Below are 19,667 nucleotides of genomic sequence, written 5' to 3'. Positions count from 1 at the left end.
GATCAATGTGATTGGTACTCTCTGGAGCGGTACAGTAAGCAATCTATGCAGCCCTACGCGATAACCTTGAAGTTGGCGCCCGTAATTCCACTTGTGCACCCATTACTTATTTATGCATCTTTCTCTCTGGTGAGCAATGAAAACGAAAAGTTTTAGAGCGAAGTTCTCTTTAGAGCTACCTACTTCTTTCCTTTTAATGAAGAACATCCTGTAAGGAAACAATAACAAATTTTCCTGGCTCCCCTCTGTCACAAACGATCACATTTTCTGGCTTCCCATGTTCCCGGGCAGCCACCCACCAGGAAGCAGCAGCAGGCTACCTTGTGTGAGTAACTGCAGGTTTCTGACTTCTTCCCGCACCTTCAGTTGGAGCACCTGCTGCAGGATGTGCTGTCGCTGGCTCTCCTGGGTGATCCCCATGCGTTCCAGCTTCTTGTCTGTGAGTCTCAGCAGGGCTCGCCCTGCAGGGGTTGAAGAAATGGAGAGAGAGGCAAGTGAGCAATCCCCTGGGGGAATGACTCGCAGCTTGGTTTTGGCTAGCCCCGACCAAAAAAAAAAAAAAAAAAAAAAAAAAAAAGTTTATAACTAAGTGCAGATGATGTAGAACCGAGGGACCCCCATGGTTTATGCTGATAGGACTGATGATGTGCACAGAGAAAACCCACCTATACAAAAGAGAGCACTGGTTTTTATGTAATGGTGGCAACCCTCAGTAGACCCAATGAGGTAGGTAAAACAGCGAACTTTAACTTGCATATTTGGGTCATCAGTTGCTGGTTTCCATGGAAACAGTGCTCTTCACGGGGTGATGGGTTCTCAGGCTGGCCAGTGTGCCCCCTTTTGACACCCCAGCTGCAGAACTAGATGCTCTCACTATGCGTATGGGAACTCCAGCAGCATTTCTGTTTTTGTGAAACACACATCTAAGGTCTGCTTTTGATCTGAAGACATCCAGCTCTCTGGCTGCAGCTGTGGGAAGCTCTGCTCACCCCAACATTTGCTGAGGATAAAAGACCGGTTAAGAGAAGACAAGGGAAGGGTGCCATTCAGGAGGGCAAAACCAGGAGTTCTGGTGCTTATGATGCCACATATCTAGGTCTTGGCAACTCAGCATGCCTCCCTTCCAGCTCCATTTTCTCCAACTCCAGATATCTGTATGTTTTTCTTCTACCTTGATTTCTATGAAGTCCCCAAATTATGCCCTACTGTGCATTTACCTTGAAATAAGCATACTTCACTCCCATTGCTTACTCTAAGAGAGCGATCTTGTAAAATGCCCACAGCACCATTTACTCTTTTTTTCACAGCCTCAGCTGTCACACCTGCAGATGGATCTGTTATCATTTCTATCATGAGGAAAAGACAGAAGCAGCTGCCTGTGATCAATGGCAAGTTTGTGAGTACAATTTTATATAGACGCTGGAAACTGTTGGGAAGTCCACACCCATGTATTGGGTGTGTGCACGTTCTTTTCCTAAACACCACTCTCCCTTCCCTAATATCCATGTTTAAATCTACATTAGAGTTGCTTCTTAACAAACTGTGACTCCGCTTCTTTTGGAAGAAAGAAATGAAATGTTCTATCACCTTGGAAAAGAAACCAAACCACTAGAAGGTGAAGTTAATGGGCATTTCCATCAAAGAAACAAGAAAGCCCATGAATGTAGCTGATGAATGGGCAGCCTGTGAATAGATACAGGTGGATAGAGAGGAGCAGCTAGCAGAGTTAGTGGTGTTCAGTCTTCATCTTCCCTTCCTGTTAACCCTTGCACAGAACACTGGTCAAGATAAACCAGGATATATGCTGCATATGATGGATTAAAATGATGCAGCAGAGCTTCCTGGTTTATTTTGAATGGTTTTTCTTTGCTTTTGAGACAGGGTCTTAACAAGTAGCCCATGCTTGCCTTAAAATCCTCCTGCCTTACACTCCCAAGTACAGGAAATTATGGTGGAGAACTGTGTCTGGCTTTATTCTGCATGCTGACTGCAAGTCTGCCTTCCTTGAACTTGGTAACATTGATAATCAAAGCAAAGGTAGAAAAGAGTGCTTATGTATCTCATTCACCAATGGACTGCTTGGCCTACAGCCATTTATTAGCCAGGAACAATGTCATGGCCCTTCCCACTTAGAAAAAAAGCCAGCTGTATATTGTGATGTGCAATGATTCTCTCCAATCCTCTGCCCAGAAGTGAGGTGGGTAGGGTAGGGTAGGCAGGAATATTGAATGGGAATATTGATGGCATGACCATGGAATATGGTCTGGGAGGAAAGTGGTGTGTGTGTGTGTGTGTGTGTGTGTGTGTGTGTGTGTGTGTGTGTGGTGACAGTGATCTACAGCTTCTGTGGCATTCTGATGAAAGAAGTCCCATAGATAGAGCTCAGGCTTGGTTCTACCAGATGATCATGATAACCATGAAAAAGGAACAAGACGACAAAAGGACATTCCCTTGCCATTGCCTTCTATAGCAAGGTAAAGTAACAGCAATGGAGGATGTTCTAATCTAATTTGTCACCTTGCATGGTCAAAGAGGCTTTGTAAAGGTGAGTGAAGTATAAGGACCCCAAGATGGGAGAATATCATATATCACCCAGGCAGCCCATCAAGTCTCACTACAAAGGAACAGAGAACCTGAGAGAGAGAGAGAGAGAGAGAGAGAGAGAGAGAGAGAGAGAGAGAGAGAGAGAGAGAGAGAGAGAGAGAAATGGTGTGGAAATGCAAACAGGAGTTAGAGTGGCCAGGAGCTATGGAGTCCCTACAGATTCCAGAGGCTAAGATTCCAACTTGCTTCTCTCCCACATTCGTACTCCAAAAGTCTCAAACATCTCACTTTGAGCCCCATGACACCCATTTCTGAACTTCTGAATTTCACAAATGTAAGAATATAAACATGGATAATTTTAAGCCTCTAAGTTTGTTACAGCAGCAGCAGTTATCCTCATGAATGGAATTGACATCATTTTACGAACTCAGATAGGCAAGTTGAAGCCTGACAAAATCCCAACATGCAGGAGGGAGGTGGGCAAAGTCTCACCCCCAGCTGAGAAGATACTGGCAATCGATGGCTCCTGGGAAAAGGAGTGTCAGTTTTCTTTAAGGGTGTGTCCCAAGCCTGGTAGGTCAACCACGCTTCAGGGGATGATCCCACCCACACCCAACGGTATTTGGGCAACACAGATTTAATTCAATTTATTTAAGGACATGAAGTTGGATTGGCAAGTACATGGGAATGGGTCTGGAGGAGCGAAGGGAGGGAGGATGTATATGATCAAAATACATGTTTATGAATAAAGTACAATGGTATGGAGTTATTCTAAAGAATAACACTATTTTTTAAAAAAAATAACTCAAACAGAGAGCTTTTTCCTTTCCCAATTTCTGTGTGGGGGCCATAGTGAAAAGTAGAGAACAGATGGTAGTTAAGGAACAGTAACCTTGAGTCCTGGGTCTGTCTGGGGAGGAGACACTAGAACATGGGAGAAAGACAGGGAAGAGAAGTGTCAAGGAAGTCAGAGGAATGGAGAATGTCACTACAGCAGGGTGGAGAAAATAGGACAAAGGTGGGAAGCAGCATCTGAGAAGAGTCCGAGACAGAGTTCAAGAGGGCCTGACAGGCTCTGGGAGGCCTGGATATGAAGTGTGAAGAGTTATGAGCAAAGACAACTTGGGCATTATGCCAGGCCTTCACTAGATCTTCACTGGTTCTTATGAGGAGAATAGATTGGAGGTTGGGAAATGGAGAAAAGTCAAAACAGGAAGTGATGGTGCCACAAAGCCCAGTCAAGGGGCAGGAGTGGTAAGGCTCCTGGCTCTATTTTTATGACTTTACAATTCCTAGAAGTAGCGTGGAGGAAAGGAGGTCCTCAGTTCCCATTCAGGTTTCCAAGCTTATCCACAATGGCTGGTGGCCCCTTTTATGAGCAGGAAACTGAATCACTGCTCTAGGAAAGGATGTGATAGAGGAAGGAAATCTGGTCTGTTCCTGCTAGTCTATCTCCAGCAAACATCTGGGATCTTCAGAAGTAATGAAATAGGTAGAACTAAAAAAAGTAGGTGATTAAAACATCCCTTATTCTCATTCCTTCATTCCTTCAATGCCCTCCTCAAACCCCCAAAGCACTGAGCTAGCAGGTAGCATTGGTAGATCACAGTAGGAGTCACAGAACTAAGAGGTTATCGCGGTGACCCAACCTCTGTTAAAAATATTCACAGGACCCCTTGACAATGGCCAGGGAAGACTCCATGAAGATGTTCACACAGCAGAAACTTGGGTGTGGTGTTCTGGTAGCAACCTTGAAAAATTCAAGTGTTGGTGCATCTGAAACTTCAGTCTGTCCAAAAAGGCATTATTGTATATGTCCCTTGAGCACACCAATTCCATAAACATAGGCATGGTGGTTAACTTCATAAGCCAAATTGACTGGGCCATGAGATATCCAGATACTTAGTTACTTATTATCCTGGGTGTTTCCAGATGATATCAATAATTACTTATTTTTAAATTTCATATATTTGTGCTGTATTTAAACTATTCCTCCTCTTCCCTCCAGCCCCTTCTGTGTACCACTCCTACCTACCCATTCCCTCTCAAATTCATAGCCTGCTAAAAATTATTATTGATACACACACACACACACACACACACACACACACACAAATAAATATATAATACAGCTTGCTGTGTCCATTTAGTGTAGCTCATATGTACATGTTTTAGGACTTACTACTTGGTATTGGATAATCAGTTAGGGGACTCATCCCTGGGGAAGATTGATCCTCCCTCTCTCAGCAATCCTCAATTGCCTGTATTCCTTCATCGAGGGGTAGAACCTTGGGAGATTTCACCGATCAGAACTGGGAGGTCAATTGGAATTCAGAGTTTGTTTAAGCAACTATGCTTCTGAGAGTTCATGGGCCTCTTTTTAGTCATATAGAGATGGCAGTCTTGTAGCAGATGATCTGGCCCTCTGGCTCTTACATTCTTTCCACCCCTTTTCTATGATGTCCCCGAGCCTTAGGTCATTGATCTTAGAGAAAAACCTATTACTGCCACTTTCCCAAACCAGTATTTAACTGCAATCTTAACACTTACCCTTATTCCCACAGGTAAATGTAGATCATCAAAGAAACATCCTTTTGCAGCAGGTGGGGACTATTACAGAAAGCTACAACTGGTCAAAATACAGAGAAACACTGACTGTGAGGTGCTCAGAATTCTTACATCTACAACACAACCCCTACACCTAAGGCTCAGAGACTGATAATTAAAGTGATAGAATAGATAAGGCAGATTGCTTCCTATAACATATAGCAGCTCTTGCCTCTGGGCTCAAATGAGGACATCAGGTTTACAGATTTTAAATTTGGCAATTTCTATAACTCCATGAACCAATTTATTTTATCTGTCTATCAACCTGTGTATTCTCTCTCTCTCTCTCTCTCTCTCTCTCTCTCTCTCTCTCTCTCTCTGTCTCTCTCTCTCATATATATATATATATATATATATATATATATATATATATATATATTCCCACCAGTTATGTTTCTCTGGAGAACTGCAATACTGTATAAAATTTCCCTGTCAGATTCCCTATGCTGGCACATAATAGTACTTACAAATACATATTAAATACATATTTTTTAGCACTGCTTAAGTAATGTTAAGATTATTTTCTTTACCCACATATTGATGACTTCCCATTTCCAGGTCTTTAAATTACTGTCGTGTCTGATGTAAGGGACTTGATTGGCAACAGTCAAATAAAACAAACGTGAGAGCCTGGCCCTGGTAGGAGCTGGCAGCTGCACTGGTTGGTGATGAGCACATAAACATCTGCTGTCAAAAAGAACGGAGACCTTGAGGCTGAGTACCTGATCTTCACGAAGGTTGAAGGCAGATGAGGGCTTTGTTCTGGGTTTAGACAGACACCACAAACCACCAGCAGCGCAGGTGAGCAGCAGGGCAGAAAGAGCATGTGGAGTAGAGGAACAAGTTAATAGTTTTCTCTGTTGCTATACCAAATCACCATGAGGATGGGCACTTAACACAACCGAAATGTATTCCACAGAGATATGGAAACCAGAATCTCAACACCAGTTTCACTGGGCTAAAACCACATGCCCTCCAGAAGCTGATGGGGCAAAATCTGGTTTTAAATACTTCATTTAGCTCTGCCTGTGTTCTTTTAGTTGTGGCCATATCACCATAAACTTTACCTTCATTTCATACCACTTTCTGATCATATATATAATATATATATACATATATATTATATATATGTATGTATACACACACACACACACACACACACACAATCTCTACTCCTCCTATGATGACACTTGTGGTTAGCAGTAATACCACCTGAATAACCCAGGACAATTGGCTCATTTGGAGCTCCTTAGTCACATCTGCAAAGACTCCTTTGCTTAGAGGATAAGGACAAGCACCAAGCATTAGGCACCACGGTCTTTGCAGATCTTTATTCAGTCAGTAGAAGAGAGAGAGAGGAGGGATTTTGTGAGCAAGGCAGGGGGTCAAGATCATGATGGGGAAATCTACAGAGAGAACTGAACCAAGCTCATAGGAACTTACGAACTTTAGACCGACAGCTATGGAACCTGCATGGGACCTGACTAGACCCTCTACATACGGGAGACAGTTGTGTAGCTTGGTCTGTTTGAGGGGCCCCTGGCAGTGTGATCAGGATCTATCCCTGGTGCATGAGCTGGCTTTCTGGATCCCATTAGCTATGGTCAGAAACCTTGCTCACCCTTGAGGCACGGGGGAGAGGCTGGGTACTGCCTCAACTGAATGTGCCAGGCTTTGCTGTCCCTCCATGGGAGAACTTACCCTTTTGGAGGAGAGGATGAAGGGTGGGTTGGGAGGGGTTAGGTGGGAGTGGGGGGAGCAGGAGGAGGGATGAGAAGGGGAATCTGTGATTGGTATGTAAAATGAGTAAAAATGTTTTTTAAAATAAAAAAGCATGAGGTTATGAGCTGATAGGAATGGATTAATATTCAGTAAGTCATGATCTGAGTTTCTTCATTTTCAAAATGTGGGTGAAAATGACACTATTTCATAGACTGTAACAACAGAATGGAATGAAACATGTGCACATCCTCTTTAACCTGGAACCACGGGCATGATGCAAATTTGGTGTCACAGATGTTTTGCTGGCTGCTACCTCTTCACACTCACAGGACTCCTGTTCCTTCTCCTGTGACAGCGATAACAATAGCAAACATTTACTATGTGTTAAACACCGTCCTAAGAGCTTTACATAGATTATCTCCTTTTTAAATGATTCTGTGAAAGTACCATGTTTATCCATGGCTGATTAAGAGCTATAAAACACCTAAAAGCTCTATGTCTTATTAAGAAGCTGCAGATTTGGGAGAGGCCATGCTGCTCAGCATCCTCTAACTGACTGCTGGGGAGTTCTTCACATGAACCTCACATCCTCCTTGTGGTAGATTGAATGAGAATGTCCCCCCACTCCCTCCCACTCCCCCATCCCTGGTCAGGCTCTGGCTTTGATTATTTGGTTCCCAGTTGGTGGCATCATTTGTAGTTTAGGAGGTGTGGTCTTGCTGGAAGAAACATATCATTGGAGGTAGGCTTTGAGGTTTATCATCCAAGCACCATGTCCAGTTTGGTATCTCTGCTTCTAGTTTGAGGTGAGGGATGTGAAATTGTCAGTTGTTCCTGACACTCTTCCCTGACATGATGGTCATGATGGACTCTTTTCCATCTGGAATGATAAGCCCCAAACAAACTCTTCTTTAATAAGTTGCTTTCGTTACAAGAATAGAAAAGTAACTAATACACTCACCAAGCCCATTTCTGCACGGGGACTCAGGTCAGTGAGTTGGAGGGTCTGGGAACGGTCACCATCTCTGATGGCTTACGGAAAAAGGGCACCATGAACACAACACCACCATGCAGCAGAGAGTGACAGAGGATGGGGGAGGGTGGCTGTGACAGCTGCTGTTCAACAGATTCTTCTAGTCATTTATCACAGACTATGAGCACTATGGATTGAACTTGCTCCTCTACGAAGAACTAGGAAGACAGCGAAAAAGATAAGTTTCACATCAGTGACAAAGCACTGTGTGTGTGTGTGTGTGTGTGTGTGTGTGTGTGTGTGTGTGTGTGTGATCCCATGCACGTGGCACCTTGTGGTATTTCAGGGGACTTGGAGCAAAGGACAGAAGTATTTAGGTGAATAGGAGGGAGAAGGGAATACAAGGCATAGGAAACAAGTTCTGGGAGACAGAAAAGTGTATTTAGGAGCTCTGAGAAGCTCTCCACTGAAGCTTCTCAGAGCATGAAGATGATAAGAAGGAAGGAGGGAGGGAGGGAGACAGGCAGGCACATGTGGGTCTTCCATGCCTCTCATACGACTTTTGATCTCACTCTTCCCCTTTCCCCCCCCTCTACAGTCAAAAAGAACACACAGGGTAGAAGAAATGATGCTTGTTCAGTCACAAGCCCCATCAAGATCATTAGCAACTCCATCGTCTTTGTCTCTATGGCTTTCCTGTCCGTCCCTGTAAGAGAACTTCCCTTTCATATTTTGGGCGCTGCTCTTTCTCCTTTGGGGAATCTTTTGACAATTAAAAAAAGAATTCTCCTCTAGTATTTTTCAGCTCTCAAAAAAATCACTTTTTTTTGCGTATTGTGTTGATTTTTATTTCCAGTTTCCTTCCTACACCTTGCCACAGCACAAGTTCAGAGAATACGGGGCTTCATTGATGTTTCCAAGTCCCTAACCTGAGTGTGTCTCCATTCTGGCACTAAATAAATGTTTGCTAAATTAATGTTGTGTGGATGTGACTCAGACAGAGCAAATATAAGTTCCTTACTGGAATTGTTATGGTTGCTAAGAGGAAAAGTTCTCTTTCCTTCTTAGGACCTCTCCCAAGGTATAATATAATACTAGATTTGCCGTTAGTGGTTGTCTTTGTTGTCGTATGCAGAGAATTGGCTAGGGAATTAAGTCAACAGTGAGCAAAGCTGAGAAAGCAGGAGAGAAATAGGAGACAGAGAGGAAGCGAGTAGAAGAGAGGAGAAGACAATGTTATTTGATTTTTCCGAACGCCACCTTGCTTGAGGTCAGACACCCTGAGTTTCTCAGTTACAAAAGTCAATATATGACAAGGGGAGGGAGCTGAGCTGGTTGAATGGTGAGTGGCAGGTTCTATTTTATGTGTCACTGTCAGCTAAACCGGCACAGATTCCTCATTCCCATCTGAAGAAATGACATCCTTGAATAGGCGAATAAAAACGATAGGGCTCTGATGTTTTATCCAAGTTAGTCACTGGAAAATACTGGCCTTTTAATTGTTTTTCCTCTGAATGCATTTCAAATTCACCTTAAATTTGACCATATACTTCTGTCTGCTTCACATGCCCAGAGGGTCCTGTCCTCCTTATCCAATTACTCCAGAGGTCACAAATTCAAATGCTTCGATTGTCAGGATAATGTAATTGTGTGAGGAGAACTGCTCCAAGGGACCATTGAAATTAGTTGGGCTGCACGGTTTGATTTTTCTCCTGAAATAGACAATTTTAATCCATTTTTTTTTTTTTGCCCTGTAAAAGGACAGTTAGACTATGGGCCAACTGTAGCTACTGCTTTTGTTTTAAGTTACAAATAACTGAAAACTCACAAGTTTTATGAAATCTACCAGTTTACAATTTACCTATGTTTTTCACACTATCATGTATATACCCAAACAAATCATGTATATGGGTCATCTTTGGCTCACAAGTGGACACTTTCAATGTCTTCCCTTTCCCTCATTATGCCACTCATTTCTCAGTGGAAAGGAATTCTGGTGGCATTGTCTCTAAGGTTTTCAACAGACTGTAGGAATAGGGTCTGGCCTTTGCCACTGCACTCTGTTCAGACCATTCTAAATGAACAGTTCACTGGGTCCAAGAGTAGTTAAGGGCCTTTAGGATTTTGTATTGCCTAACAATACACTGCATATGCGTCTTCATAACCCCACAGCCCGAGATCCCTGATTTTTTTTTTTTTTTTTTTGAGACAGGGTTTCTCTGTGTAGTTTTGGTGCCTGTCCTGGATCTCGCTCTGTAGACCAGGCTTGCCTCAAACACACAGATATCCACCTGCCTCTGCCTCCCAAGTATTGGGATTAAAGGTGTGCACCACCTCCGCCCAGCTCCCTGATTTCTTAAATGTGACAACAAATCTGTTACCCACACAAGCAAGGACTCAAAGGCCAGCCAACCCATTACCTCATTTCTTGGCAAGAAGGCAAGACCAATACATCTCGTCTCACTTCTACCTGAGAGCATAGCCCACTACCCAGCCTGGTCCTTCACTTGGTAAGACTCAGACTGAATGGCACCTGATTTCATTCCCTCCTTTGGGATGAGGAAGAGAAGGGTTAGTGGAAATTTGCGCTGTGATTACTGTAAGTAATTTACTGGACTGATGGGAACTGCATATTGAATTTTTTAACCAGTCTTAGGTAGAAAGCCTGTTTCAGACAGTCTACTTTTTGGCTGACTATATTCAGGTGCTGATGATGTTAATAGGAGGGAATTGGAATAATATTAATTCCCATAGTACCTTTCAAACTGAGTAGAAACATGGCCTTGTTATTTTTAGCCTCTTGAAAAGTCGAATATTTTTATTTTGCTAATTGCAGTTACCAAATCATCTCCAAAAATTATTTTTAAAAATCCCTTAAAACATTTTTTGGGGGGGGTTGTTTTAGTCTCTGAGAAGACTCAGTAATAACTTCTCAGAGCAGTCTAAGTAGTGTGTGTGTGTGTGTGTGTGTGTGTGTGTGTGTGTGTGTGTGTGTGTTTCAAGCAAGGAAGTCTCATACCAATCTAATGGAGATTATAGCTGAAGATTCATGGTACAATAAACTGCCTCCAAGGCCTTTCTGCTTTTGATGAGTAAACCATACCTCGAGGTACATTTGCTTTTATTTGTCAACATTCATCTGCACGTGGCAATCTTTGTTGATCGAGTGTCACCAGGTAAACGATGCCTTGCATACTTTGCATGTTTTAAAATTAATCATCAAGAAGCATGTGAGATGCCTATTGACAAGTATTTCCCCTCCTCAACATTCTACTCATAGTCATAGCTACAATGGACAGATACATATAGCTTTTGTCTATTGAAAAGAACAGGTACAGGGCATGCTGGGTTCAACACATGAATTAACTTGAAATAGTACCGATGGCCAAAGTCACATTAAAATCCTGGTTATAAGTTAACTTTCACCTTATTTTTAAAATGGAGAGATTCATTTTACCTTATACTTTTGCTTGTGTATATCCGTATGTGTGCAGATGTACATGTATGTGCAGGGATTATTCAAATGTATGTATATGCATGTCAATGTTAGAGGGCAGCCTCAGTCCTTCCACAGATGATGTTCATCCTTTTTCAAAATTTCGGAGACACATTCTCGTATTGGCCTGGAACACATCAACTTGGCTAGACTAGACACTCAGAGAGTACCAGGGATTTGCTTGTCTCTGCATTCCCAGTGCTTGGATTACTAGTAAAATGTCCACTTTTTATTATTATTTAAACAGGGGTTCTTAGTATTGAACTCAATTCCTCACACTTTCAAGGCAAAGCTTTATCAACTAACTTATTTGTGAAGTCTGTGGCACCTTTCTGCATACTCAAAATTTCATCAGGATTAGGATTAGTAAGTGACTGTTGGTCTAATTTCATATATTGCGCAATAGGAGAAATAGAAAGTGTTCTGGCTTTCACGGAGTTTATTCAAGGCCATCAAATCAGTAGTAATGAACAACGAGTGACAAAACCTGGCATCAATGACTATGAAGACCACGAGATCTACTATAAAACCCTAATAAAAAGAGGCCTGGAGGACAGGGCTAATCCCATGCTAGATTACTCAGGTATTAGCTACACAGCCATTGGTCCAACACTTCTCTCCAGGCTTTAGTTTTTTTACCTGAAAAATGGAATGATAGTCTACCTTCTTCCACCTGTTGTGCTAGCAAGGAATCACTTCAGTCAGCAGAATACAGTCTTGTTGCTTCCTTCAGGAAGCTTACCTAAGGAAAGGAAAACATTCATCCTAGACTTCAAGGGGAGCTGTATAAGTCACACCCAAACTATGGCAGACATCTGAATGATGGGATCCTGATGGATACTTGGAAACTGTTCCCAAGAAGCAAGGCTCAAAGGGAGAAACAAAAATCTATTTTTTTAACGTATAAAATCTTGAAAAGACATCACGATATATAGCACTGTTGACTCTTGGGGCTGGGTACTTCTGTGACTCAAAGTGTGGCTGTCTTGTGTATTTCAGGATGCTCTCTACAAAATCTCTGGCTTTTCATCTAATGATGTTTTCCCACCTGTGCCGATTAAAAATGCCTCCAAATTCTTGGCAAATAACTGATGGAGGACAAAGTTGGCTGTGGTGAAGAACCACTGATCTAGATGTTTGCTGTTAACCAGCTGCTTCTGAAAATGCCAATCCAGAAGGTTGGCACTTTTTCATAATTCATAATTCAGTCATAGGACTGACGTGGAGAGGAAGGCAAAAACAACATAGAAGTCTGTGTTAGAGATTTTTTGATCTGTTCATACCAATTTCATCCATGGGACTATGCTAGGATAGATTCATCATCTCTGTTTTACAGGGGAGAGAAATGCTGCTGCTGGAGATGTGCACAGTTAAAAAAGAAAGTGTACAAACAGCAGGACAGGGATGCCAATTTAGTTCAAGTAAAAACTTCCCTGTTTTTGATCTTGGACATCTCAATGTACATAACAGAGCATTTCAATTGAGATATAACTTGAAGGGCCTTGTGAATGGAAGAGTAATGGACGTTGACTAAAGTTTAATTATGGCTAGAAGAATGAATTAATTGATTGAATTCCAGCCTTAAAAAGCCGAATCCAAGCTCAAGTTATACCAAAACCTTCAATTTTTTCCAACTTCCTCTTGTATTCAACTTATTTTGGTTTCATTTTCATTATTGTTTATTCATGCTCATTACACTGCTAGCTTCTTATGAATTGTAATGCTCATCTTACTCGCTTGTACTCACAGAGAATAGAGTGTTATTTAGAACAATGCTTTGAAATTCTTTGAGGTTGGAGGACCTTACACTTAACAGTTTGTTCTAGAATGCTGACTCTAGTGTAGTTGTGGTACTGCATTGCTTTCTTTTAATTTCACTTTAGATGGTATTTTCATTTTTGTGTCTAATTCTGTTTTTTTTTGCTGTGTTTGCAGAGACCTGATTTTAGATAGAGGAGCCTTATGGAATTAAGCATGATGCCTACACAGGCTGGCTCTATGAACATGAATAATTGACTAAATGCTGCTGAGTCACAATTTCCACATCTGTAAAACAGAATTGACTTTAATTGCCTTGGGGTTTTTAATGTTAAAGTATAATAAAGTATTATTCTACTTTATATAATATATTACCTAAAATATAAATTTATAAATTTAAAAGTGTCTATCATAGTACCTGACTCAATATGTTTTTTTTCCGAATTAAATATTGTATAACAGTATGCCTTATAGAGGTTTTGCTGTTACATTTACTGTTTTATCACTACGAAATTTATTCACATGCCCATCTTCTCCTCACTCCTGGGCTTTTGATGAAGTAATTCCAGTGCTCAGTAGTTGCTGAGTAAATGAATGGCTCTGTGAGCAAAGGAAAAGAAATGCCATCCCAAAAAGCAGACAAAGAAAAGTGAAGGGAATTGTCCAAAGCTACATATCAGAGCAAGGACTAGAACCAAGATGCTATGATTAGGGGGGCTATAGCTGCTTAGCTAGGGACTGCTCAGTTAAGAATGAATGTGTCAGATTTTAGGCCAGAGGCTGTGTAAGAGCCCAGAATACAATTCATGTAGTCTATGCCCGTATTTACAGTTTCACAGGGAAAACAATAAAAACACCACTCAGAGGAAGACATTATTTCAAAACAGAAAAGAATATGGTGTTTTCCTTAAGATGAATATGAGCAATCCTAAATAAGAATATGGATGGTATGGCAAAAAAATTGAAGGAAGCACCTTTTACCTACCTTCTGATAAACAGACTGTGAAGTGTTAAGGTGATAGTTTTGGGGAAAAAGAAAATATATGCAAATGTTCTTGGAATACAGCCTTCATATTAAAGCGAGAAATGAAGTGAGACTGATATATGGAATATGAGAAGGCCTTGTATTTGAGATGAAGGTGGAGAGCTAGCTGAAGGCAAGATCATTCATGGTCTTGGAGGTAGATGAAGGACCTTGTTATTCACTTTACAATAAATAATTGTCCTGGAGAGTCAACACAGAGTTGTTTTTTTTTTTTTTTTTAAATATGAACGACATGATGACATTTATATTCAAAATTCTTTCTGGCTTCTCACAAGTAATCCCCATGGAGGACGTAAGTAATGACAGGAAGTAAAGAAAACCAGGGGGAAAATAGGAACTTCTGCAGCGCTCACTGATCATGGTGGCTTCTACTAGAAGAGGTGCTGATAGGAAGATGAGCATAAAGGAGGGAAAAAATGCATGTAGAACCAGAATGACCAAAGATGAAGGACCTGAATCAAGTTGTAAGGGGCTGTCACTTGTGATCTGTTTAGGAGAACTCATTAATAGCCAAGGCCCATCTGCTGACATGGGAATGAGTGAGTGAGTAGGTATGAGAGCAAACAGCAGTCATACTGGCTTGGATGTCTAACATGAACAGCCCTTGTCTGTGACACGGTCAACAGAGAGGTAGAGTAGGCACGCTGTTATACAGAATGGAGCTTCAAAGAGAAGGCAGGTCTGGGCTTGTGTTTGGGTGACATCATGGTAAAGTTGACATCTGAATCTACAAGCAAGAAGAAATTAGTGTGAAATGAGAAGAGGTCCTATTATGCCTTGAAGAACACTGATATTGGCTGAATATAGAGATATGGGCCCACTAAGATATTCTTGAAGAGTGACTGGACATATGGAAAGAAACATGAATGAATGACACACTGGGGCTATGCTTCAAAAACTGGCCCTTTATTGAATGTTGGGGAATCTAGCAAGGTGAGTCACCACAGCAAACTCTGCATTTGTAGATTGTATATTAGAGCTTCCTGTGTCCAGGTCACATTGTAACAGCTTTTTTTCCCAGGTGAGATATCTTTTGTTTGGCCCCATAGGCAGAGGTGAAAGTGTTATGTAGAAATAGACCCTTAAACTTTTGACACCACTATTGTTAATAAAGAAGAACCATCATCATAAACAATAACTTATCAAGTAATTATGATAGACGGTATTGCTGCCAGCAATTTTTCATTCTTTAACATAGTCTTTGCAGCTATCTTCTGAGTTCATTCAATTATTATTCTCATCCTTAAAATGAGTAAAATGGGGCCGGGCGGTGGTGGCACACGCCTTTAAACCCAGCACTCGGGAGGCAGAGCCAGGCGGATCTCTGCGGGTTCGAGGCCAGCCTGGGCTACCAAGTGAGTTCCAGGAAAGGCGCAAAACTACACAGAGAAACCCTGTCTCGAAAAACAAAAACAAAAACAAAAAACAAAAAAAATGAGTAAAATGGGGTCTGACAACTTAAATAATATGATTAAGATCACAAAGACAGCAAGGAATGGTAGGATTTCAAGTGATTAGCTTTCCAGTTCCAAAGCTTACCTTCTCTACCGTCTCAGCTTCTAGCCTTGCTCTGCACAATCAAAGAAAGCCTTTGAAAAGAAGAGGATCCCCTCGCGTCTTTTTATTTCTAGCCCTCATTAGACGACCATCAATTCTATTTAAATACAATTCCAAGTCAAAACTTTCCAGGACCAAGTAGCCCAGTGATATTGAGAGAGATGGGTTGCAGAGATGGAGATGGACTAAAAGGAAACAAAGACACCTTGTAAGCACTAGACATAGTCAGTCAATTGATGCTGGTGGTTTAGCAGGGATAGTCAGAGGCGTAAATTAACAAATGATATATGTAATATGGGTATGCCTCATTGTGCACCAGTTGTACTTCAATAAAGGGAGGGAATAAATAGTTCAGGAAAGAGTGGAGGCCGGGGGAAGGTAGAAGTAGCAAAGCCAGAGGAAAGAAATCGGATAACTCAGACCAAATCAAACTGCACTTTCCAACAATAATTGATTCTACTGATTGCTCATGGACCTCATGCTGTGACACAGAGCTTCCTCCGGACTAAGGAACTTCCCGGCTGCTTCCTTAGCAGTGTCTTCCCACCTGTCAGTCATTCTTCAAAGTTTCTTCCTCTACGAAGAGTCACCTTGGCCAAGGTCAAGCACCTTTTCCTGAGAAGAGCCTGCATCTAGCGATATGGGCAGAAACAGGTACCCCCGCCTCCCTTCCTGGTACTCCGTCCCAGTGCGCATGGAAGTTTTAACAGTTTTATCTTGTTTACACAGTATTGCCAAGGCCACTCTTCAAATTCGTTTTCATTCTCTGCAAACATGGCTTACCGACAGTAGAGGCAGTGACCTAGCAGCATGCTAGATGATAGGGTAGAACCATCAGGCTGTCTTATAATCACCACAGGTAACAGGTGATGTTTACGTCAGTGACTCTGCTGGCACCGCTTTACCCTATGAAACTTCAAAAGATAATTCCAGCTCCAGCTCTCTCCAAGGGGATGACCGAGTTGCCTCCCCCCCCCCCCCCCCCCCCCCCCCCCCCCCCCCGCAACCTCCACCGCTCCCGTGTCTGAATCACACCCAGCTCCTTCCTCTGCCCTATCTTGCATATATCAACTTCTTCCCAGGTGCTGAGTATGTGCCTGCTCTATGTGATAGTTTATATTGAGTGTCAACTTGACAGAATCTAGAACCACTTTGTAGATAAGTTCTGGATATTTCTGTGAGAGATTTTATGTTAACTGATATAGGAAAACATACGTAAGTTCCAGACTGCATAAAAAGGAGAAAGCAAGCTGAATACCGGAATTCACTACCCTTTGCTTCCTGACTGTGATTGCAATCTGATAAGTTGCCTCAGGCCCCTGCTGCCATGTTTTCTCACCATCATGGACGGAATGTAGCCAGAAACTGTAAATCAAAATAAATCCCTCTTTAAGTTGCTTTTGTCCTAACTTATTTTGTCCCTGGTTATTTTGTTACAGTAATGCAAAAAGTAGTGAATACACCTTATATTAGCATGAGAAGCTTGGTTGTTGTGGTTTGAATGAGAATGGCTCAAATATTTGTGTGCTTAGTCCGGAGTGAATGGACTGTTTAGGGAAGGACTAGGAGATGTGGCCTTGTTGGAGTAGGTGTGGCCTTGAAGGTGATATATCACTGAGGGTGGGCTTTGTGGGTTTCAAAAGCCCACACCAGTCTCTCTGTCTGTCTCTCTGTCTCTCTGTCTCTCTCTGTCTCTCTGTCTCTCTCTGTCTCTCTGTCTCTGTCTCTGTCTCTGTCTCTCTCTCTCTCTCTCTCTCTCTCTTTCTGCCTGCTGCCTGCAGATCAGGATATAAAGCTCTCAGTTCCTGTTCCAGTACCATGCCTATCTGGTCCTTGCTATGATAGTGATGGACTAACCCTCTGACACTGTAAGCAAACCCCCAAATGAAATGCTTTCTTTTATAAGAAAGATGGCTTTTCTTGGTATCTCTTGGTCACGAGGTCTCTTCATAGCAATGGAATAGTAAATAAGACATCTGAGTTCTGAGTCTGCTTCCTAGGAAAGCCACACCCTGACTGGGGTTTATGGGGTAGAGAGGCATCAATTGATTCTCTAACACAAATGTTCATGTTGTCTATGGTGATTTCAAGAAAGACCAGATGGTTTTGTGGTACCATTAAACTTGTTTCTAGGTCATCCAACTCCACAGTTAGTAGCTATGTGTGCAAGGAATGAAAATGAATTTGAATAGTGGCCTTGCTAATACATAATTAGTCAGACAAAACTGGTAAAAATTCTATGTGTATATCCTCAATTGATTTTGTAAGTGTAGCTCATTTTCCATCAAATGTTTTGAGTAGCATATAATTGCAGTGCAGAATGTACTTGTGCACTAGGTAAGTCATGAATATATACATAAACATGTGCACATGTACATATTTCCACACACACATAAGTACTTATGTACAATGCATTTGACTACAAGGTTTTTTTTTTTCTATTCCAGGTCCTGAGATAAAAATGCTTGACATGAATTAACCCCCTGGGTTCTCACAAGTGGGCACAATTACTTTCCTCTCACTTTCTAGATGCAAAAGTTAAGCTCACATAGTGAAGAATAAAGACAAAGACTTCCTAGCCAGAAGAGTTAATGTTTTTGGGTCAGCTGTAGGACTACTCAGCATCAAATCTTATTCTTTTAACCACTTTACCAAAATGAACACTCTTTTGAGTAAGAAATTTTTCTTAGTCTATAGAGTAACAAAACCAGTCAACTTGTTGATTTCTCACTTGGTAAATCTCAGTTTTTGTATAATGAGTTTCTTTTCATCAGGAGACACTCGGATATAAAAAGTCATATGCCTCACAGTGGCATGGAGCTGTAGCCCTGCCCTCTGTCCCTTGCAGAACCTGCATTGTCTCCACAATTGAAATGAGCTAGCTTCTACAATGGAAATGCCTTCCTTTGTATGCAGAGCAATGGAGCATAGCAGAACACATGCCTTCAGCTAAAAAATCTGTAAATCAACACACGCTGCACCCTGGTGTGGCTGTTAGAACATATACCCTCACAAGCCAGGAGACAGCCCTGTCAAAGGAAGGGCTTGTTCCAATGAATACTGATCAGCTGCTAAAAACAGAACTGAGATTGAGAAAACATCTTATAACTGATAAATGTATTGCCACCATAACATCAACAGCTTGAATTCAATGAAAACTATATTGGTTAAATTAAGTCCTCTACATAAAGATGTCAAATGTTACAGCTTCACCATTACAGTGAAGAATAGCTTTGGAATGTGCCTAAACTGAAGAAAGAGGGGACACCATCTTTGGAATGACTTTACAGAATTGTTATGTCTGAAATCATAAATCTCTAATGGAACATCAAATTTTGTTTGTTTTGGGTTGGATTTTACAGTGGCACATCATCCTGACTCAAGGCATCTTGGGACATTGCTGTAATTTGCCTCTAACAGAAAGAATGTAACTGCATCCTCCCCTATTTACAGAAAGAAATAGGGCACCATTGAAAACCAGAATGTCTAACATTTTGTTCAGGTTATTATTAATAGCAAGACAATGGTCTTCTTGTTTATTGGTTTTGGATCCTATGTGTTATTTCTGTATTGGACATTACTGTTCTGGACTTTATCTAAAATAAGAAAACATTTAAAACACATGAGGACATGCAAATGAGATCTACAAGAACTCACCATCTAAGTAAGTTATGCCATGAGGTCAATTGTGAGCACACACCTTCTGAGGATATGGAGACTGATCACATACCTACCAGATGTGCTTTTGCATTTAACCTTAATATTTCATTTGCAGAACATCTCCTGGCCACTTAGAAATGCACCCCATGATCTTTCAGTCTAACTTTTTTTTTTTGAGACAGGGTTTCTCTTTATAGCTTTGTACCTTTCCTGGAACTCACTCTGTAGCCCAGGCTAGCCTCCAACTCACAGAGATCTGCCTGCCTCTGCCTCCCGAGTGCTGGGACTAAAGGTGTGTGTCATCA

At 41.6% G+C, this 19,667-nt stretch overlaps 1 protein-coding gene across 1 annotated transcript in view; it reads right to left on the bottom strand.

The window, feature by feature from the left end:
* Positions 1–258: 258 nt before the first annotated feature.
* Positions 259–19,667, bottom strand: part of Samd12 (sterile alpha motif domain containing 12) — a 168,884-nt gene continuing 149,475 nt past the window's right edge. Inside the window, exon 3 of the mRNA XM_059247023.1 lies at positions 259–461. Within this exon, the coding sequence (XP_059103006.1) occupies positions 259–461 (203 nt within the window). The remainder of the gene's footprint in view (positions 462–19,667) is intronic.

The sequence above is a fragment of the Peromyscus eremicus genome, chromosome 20 (genome assembly GCF_949786415.1).
Source record: "Peromyscus eremicus chromosome 20, PerEre_H2_v1, whole genome shotgun sequence".
NCBI lineage: Eukaryota > Metazoa > Chordata > Mammalia > Rodentia > Cricetidae > Peromyscus > Peromyscus eremicus.
This window is presented reverse-complemented; position numbering and strand designations above follow the sequence as displayed.